The following is a 6,776-nucleotide window of genomic DNA, read 5'->3' as shown; positions in this document are numbered from 1 at the left end:
CCAAGGGGGTAGTAGGCCGGTAAAAATCCATATGGCTTTAAACAGTATTCTTCATTCACTCCCTATGTTTTTAATTAAAAATAAACTTTTAAAATTACGATAATATATATATATATATATATATATATATATATATATATATATATATATATATATATATATATATATATATATATATACACACGCAAAAAAACAAGAATAAAACGAACACGGGAAACCATTGCACATATCAAGCTTCATATCAACTGTTTCATATACTTTTTACCGATTGCCTGATATGATGTTACACTTTTCACAATAAGTGTTTTTTATTTATTTTTTGTTAGTTTAAGCCAGAAATGAGTTGGCCCTATTTCTGTGTGGTTTGGTGATCATTATAATTATATATCATTATATCATACTAGGCATATTGCCTAGCTTCGCTTAGGTTTTCAAAAACATTGAGAATTTGAATATTTAATTATTTAGTGACGGCTGAGGTGTGGAGTGCTTAAATTTAATCAGTAATGCTAAAATTAGAGAAAATGTTTTTTTTTTTTTTTTTTTTTTTTTTTTTTTTTTTTTTTTTTTAACAGATTATATTTTTATTTTGTTTTACAAAGCAAACAACAAAATATTTTAGACAAATTTCGACAGTTTAAAAAATCATTTGTGATTAACAATTACTTCAATACATAGAAAAACATCCATTCTTAAAGCCCAAATAAAGCAATTTAAGTTAAATAATGTTAAATGAGTGACAACTCTGATTCTAAATTTGGGGAGCAAGTTTAAGTTTAAAAAGTTTAAATGTATGTAAAATTCTTGGAACTATTATAAAAACCATTACAAAAATCAACACATTATAATCCCTTAGTTTTAGTATTGATAAAGTTTGTCTAATGTTTAAATAATTTAAATCACTAGCTGCCTATATTTACATTTGAATGTGTTGTATTAACATTAACATGTTTTAGCCCTCGTCGAGGGCTTTGAGTCAAATTGAAAAGTTTCCCTAAAGGCCAAGCCATTTAAATAAGATCATGCAAAAAATTAGCCAGATATACTGAGTTTAAGTACCCTAAAATCCACGTTAAAATGACCCTCTGTTTTTCCCATAAAATACAAAGCATATAGAGGGAAAATCAACTGGTCAGTTTTGACCCCTTTACGAAGTTTTCCCAGATATGCCGCGTTTTTTTCTGACACCCCTAGGTGTTCTCTTACCACCTCATAAACCTCAAGGGGGGTTGTCGGACGAAAGTTTTTTTCGTAAAAGAGCTCATATAAAGAGAATTTCACTCGCGGTCATGTTTTAGCCCTCGTTGAGGGCTTTGAGACAAACCGACATTTTTCCCTACCACCTCACAAAATTTCAAGGGGGGGGGGTCGTTAGACGAAAGTTTTATAGCCCATATAAGGCGCCGGTCAGTCGATGACAGTTTTGACCCATCTCCGTCGACTTTTCGACCAACCGTCACCGGCCCTCGTGTTCTATCGCCCCAAGGCACCATCGTGCCAAATTTTACGCGCCTGCAGCGCCGGGAAGTGCCCTAGCCGGCACCTGACCACTTTGCTATCCTAATATATAATGGAATTTATTTAAAAAACATATACTTTTACCAGTGTCCGCCCTACCCCCCGAAACGAAAATATCTAATGGCCCAAACCCCCCATCCCCCCCCCCCGGAGGAAAAATCTGGAAGAAACAGTTTAAGCTACATAGGAAGACGATATAATCAGTACAACATGTAGGCTATGTGCACTAACATATATTTGTATGTTTGATCAAAGACATTGTTTTTACGTAATACATAAAAGAAAAAAAAACAGGATAATTGTTGCAAGATTTGCATTTTGTAAGTTCGTCAAACTTATCCACATCTTGGCCGCCTTTCCATAGATCATGTGGGTGAATCTTCACTAAACCAATCCTCTACTGAATCATTTAACATTTGTGCTCAATGTAGTATGTTCCAACAACACAGTATATTGATTTATTTGTGCTTTTGTTTTCCCATTCTCGACTATCTTTCGCCCTGTGAATTTAATTTGTTGATGTTCGTAAAAAGAAGTTTTATTTAGAACAACTGATCATAGCACGCAGATCTATAAGAAGATCTATGTAGAAAGTGTGTTCACTAAATATTTTTGGACGAATCAACCATAAAATATTGTATGACAGTATGCGTCGGTAATGTAATTTCGTAGTTAGAAGTTGTGTGTATGTACTGTGCACAGCTTTACTTTTACTATATATTGATGTCAATTATTTACATTTGGAATTGAGGCAAGTCTCTTCAGTTTCTTAATGACTCTTCTATACTTTTAATATATCTAAATCAAGTGAAACTATTTTAAAACCGTCAAGAAAAGATTTGCATTTAAAGCGTATACTTTTTATGCAAAAATTGTTCTTAATGCCAGTTTATTCCTGTTATCTAATTTTTTTTTCTTTTTTTATCATACCGTCGGTGTAAACAGGTAAGGTCTTTCCGTGGTTGTGTTTAAATGTCGAGTTTTACTCATTTAAACCTGTTCTCTTCTTTCTGTTTTTGTTACTCTGCCTTGATGTGCTATAATGTATTCAATGACTTTTATATACCTATGTTTAAGAAATCTTGCATGAGTGTCTTCAAACCTTCTCAACTCCATCCCGTCGTATAGTCTAACGCTAGTTTAACAGAGGTAAAGCAATACCTCATGGAACAAAAATACATCCATTAAGGCACAGCTGCTTTTTTATTGTGGAAATTATAGACAAAAGACTATTCAAATGTATCCGTGTATATGTTCTCAGATTCAGATGCTTTTTTCTTAGTTATAAAAATAAACACAAAACTCTATACTTAAAAACAATTAATTTAAAAAATTAGAAATATTTTTACATGGTAAAGTAATGCATTATGAAACAAATGCAACGAGTCAATTGATAATGAGTGAGTGTAAAAATACAAGTAAGTTGACGTGATAATTAGGTTACACCAGAACATATAGAACCTTTACACTTTAAGAAGAACAGTGGAGTGAATAGATTTGTCTCATAAAAATAGGTCTGCTACACCAACTTAAAGCTATAGCTTTATTTAAAACATCTTCAGATACTTTGTTTACACTTGACGTACTTTCATCTCAACAAATTCTGCGATATCTCCATCACTTGATTGCCCAGGCCAGTATATTCCTATAGCAGAGGCTGTTGTACCCCAGACACCATTTAAATCTACATATTTACAGTTCGCATACCACCAACCACCTTTATGCTCTCTAGCACAATCTCTGCGGTCTATATCATTGTCCCTGTCGAATGTAGAAAACTTCATACCACGATGATTGTTTAGTTTGTCTTTAACATTTCCACTGAATGACGACATGTATATTTTATACGACGCTGCTTCGTTGTCTACCTTGAAAAAATCGTAATGAGCGTAGTACTTTATACCTTTTTTAGTCATGTCGATTCTCAGTTCATTGTACCCCTGTAATGTAGAACACATGTGACATATTAACCTTTTTAAAATATGGCCTTAGCTTGTATGTAAAGATTTTTTTCTAAGCTCACCATCAAAGTCAGGTTAGAGATCCAGTCATTCCCAAGCCAGAAATCTCCACCCAATGAACCAAATCCATGTTTATAGTCGTTCCAACCTCTCGTAAAATCGACATCACCCAAAACACGTCTCTGAAATAGGACATTTTGCAAGTTATTTATAAACTATTTTAAACCAAAATGGATAGATTAAATCTATAGAAGATCAAAGTTTTTCAAAAAGATTTTAGCGTAAAAAATTTACCAACCTGAAAAATGATCCAACCTCCACCGTCAGTTTTTGTGTCGCACAAAGCAAATTTATCTCGATCAAGTCTGACGGTCGTTCGTTCTGGTACATCAGTTTTGTCGTTCTTTTTACACTGTTTATAAATAGAAAGATGTTTGTTTTAACACATGACTAGAAACAAATGAACTTATCTCCAAAGACTGCCTTAAAATGTGGGTTTGTTTTTAAAAAACAATACTGATTCTGTAGTACACGCAAATGTTGTCGTATTTAAAAATTCTAATAATTTGTATAATGTATATTTGTTGATTTAATTCTAGCAGTGCTAATTCAAATAATATTTATGTCGAAATAAAACAATTACCTGATGTGTCATCAGTGACAACGCAGGATTGACGTTGTAATTGTTTTTCATCTCTTGTACAGTTGTGATTAAAGCTTCTATCATAAGGTTTGTTTGGTTGTTCCTTGTGATGGACTCGTTAAGCTTTACGTCCATTGCTCTAAGTTTGTCATTCACTGTTTGCATGTGTTCTGTAATATTATTTATCTTAGCATCAACCACGTCTATTGCTCTAATTCTGGCATTCACTGTTTGCATGTGTTTTGTGATGTTATTTATCTTAGCATCAACCACGTCTATTGCTCTAATTCTGGCATTCACTGTTTGCATGTGTTTTGTGATGTTATTTATCTTAGCATCAACCACGTCTATTGCTCTAATTCTGGCATTCACTGTTTGCATGTGTTTTGTGATGTTATTTATCTTAGCATCAACCACGTCTATTGCTCTAAGTTTGTCATTCACTGTTTGCATTTGTTCTGTGATGTTATTTATCTTAGCATCAAGCACGTCTATAGCATTAGTAGAGCTGATGTGTTTGTTACTGTTGTTTAACTCTGTAGATGATGGAATCTGAGCCGTGTGGTCACTGTACCCATCTCTACCAGAATGTGACATCTGTAAGGACATTGACACGTCTGCACCTTTTAGTTTTTCTGGATCTTCAAACGATTTCATAAAGTCGGCCATTGTGTCCACAGTTTTCACGTAGTTCAAAGTTTCAGCTTTCAAATTCAGCAACAAAACAGATTTCTTGATTTTCTCTCTTTCATAAGACGTTGTTCTGTTCTCTAGCATTCCCGTGTCTCCTGTCTTATTGGTAAAATATACTTGACATTTATACTGGTGTAAATTACAGGCTGAAGTATTGGAGAAAGACAAGACCAGTTCTCCGTGATGTTTGGATAGTTTGCCCTCAGATAATATCCCAGATATTTTATAATCGCGAACCTTTGAATCAGATCCTGAAATAGACGCCAACAAAATCTTCCCTTCAGATTCACTGATCCTATAGACTGACATGTTGACAAGAGCTGACATCTGAGTGTCTTCTGTTATGTTTTCTGTACACTGGAGTTGTGCACAAAATAAACTTTTCCCATGGTAAAAGTGTTCTCTGGTCATGCCAACTTTAAGGCCTAGAAAACAGTAGACAAAAGTTAATACGTAATATCTAATGCGTTCTATCAATTAAATATTTTGTACACATCAGAGAGATTATGTGATGTGTACAATTAATTAAATATTTTGTACACATCAGAGAGATTATGTGATGCCTTAAAATCTCCAGTCCGGGAACCGTCCTCGCCACTTTCCTGTTAGCAGTCGAGCTTGCCACAACCCAATTACGAAGTTCCTTCATTATTCAAACACAATCAAAACATTTCTTACTAAATATTGTTTAAAATCACTGTACTTTAGTTTAATTATTTAAAAAGAAAAAAATATGATCTGTGGGTTTCGAGGGTCATCCATAAAGGACGTCACGTTTATGTGTACATTACTCAAGATTTCGGATGTGAACCTTAGTGAAATAAAACTAGACGCACTAACCTTTCATAAGCTGAAGTCACAGTCATGTCGCTTGGTGTTTTTCAAATTTTATAATTTTGTTTAATAAACACAATTGTAATGCATAAGATCTGAAGTCCTTCTACCTTTGAGTAGTTAGCATAAAACATTTACCTTTAATTAAATTAAATAAAAGATGATTGTAAAGCTTAAATAATAAAGATAAATGAATTCAATCCATGCGTGTTTCGAATACACTTAATTTTTAAGAAGACAATTTAGTCAGCGGAATAGCCGTATTGTTTTGCTATGGTCATTAAAAGGGCAACAACCAAGTTAATATTTTCTGGATAATCAACCATAGCGATTTGTATCCCTTTATATACAGTTTCTATCTATCGAAATGATAAGTGTTACGTGGAGTTGAATTGTCACATCATTTCAAAATAACGTTTTTTATGGACGAGTCATATTAAATGTATTATGTTTATATTGTTATAATAATATTAAACTTCACAACAAGTTCTTAAGTAAAATAATTTATGTTTCATAATTTTAATATGCGACAAATGCACTATGTCTTACAAAAATGCATTAAAGTAATTAATTAAGAAGAAGGCTAATAAGGTAATGTTTTGATCGATTAACATCCTACTGTTCCGTTTTTAGATAATAATATTTTCGACTTGTCATATAGGCCTAATATAATTAAAGTGAGCTTACCAAACGACAGAAATAAGTTGACGGCTAACACAGCAATAAAATACAAAGCAGACATTTTAAACTATTGCAATAACATCAACTCAGCGGAATACGTTCTCGTAGCTGGTTTGTTTGTCAAATAGTCTCGTACTTATATACCGACCAGTTAAAAACATACATAAGTTGACAGGAGGTTGAAGGTCAACATGCACATGTAAACAGATATCACGTAATGAGTTTGCCGCTAGAGTTGACCAGAAATAAATGTCTGAAGTTGAAACCTGATATCAGATAATATCACATAGATTTTTTCGTGTAATCGTCTCCTTACATACATACTTGAATAAGAAAGTAGTCGCGTCAAGAGCCGACATGTAGTTACTAGCACGATACCGATTACTCTTTCATCGATACCAACATACTTATCAAAGTAACTAGAAACGGAAAGAGCAATTTGTCCC

General features: G+C 33.3%; 1 protein-coding gene across 1 annotated transcript; it reads right to left on the bottom strand.

The window, feature by feature from the left end:
• Positions 1-3,089: 3,089 nt before the first annotated feature.
• Positions 3,090-6,446, bottom strand: LOC131956706 (fibroleukin-like). Its single transcript, XM_059321264.1, has 5 exons — positions 6,337-6,446; positions 4,123-5,240; positions 3,778-3,891; positions 3,542-3,661; positions 3,090-3,458 (listed from the first exon to the last, which is right to left on the bottom strand). The coding sequence occupies exons 1-5, from the start codon at positions 6,389-6,391 to the stop codon at positions 3,090-3,092; spliced, it is 1,776 nt and encodes a 591-aa protein (XP_059177247.1). The 5' UTR covers positions 6,392-6,446.
• Between the last annotated feature and the right edge of the window lie 330 nt (positions 6,447-6,776).

The sequence above is a fragment of the Physella acuta genome, unplaced genomic scaffold, assembly GCF_028476545.2.
Source record: "Physella acuta isolate Inbredline_101_S28 unplaced genomic scaffold, ASM2847654v3 ptg001171l, whole genome shotgun sequence".
In the NCBI taxonomy this organism is placed as follows: Eukaryota; Metazoa; Mollusca; class Gastropoda; family Physidae; genus Physella; species Physella acuta.
This window is presented reverse-complemented; position numbering and strand designations above follow the sequence as displayed.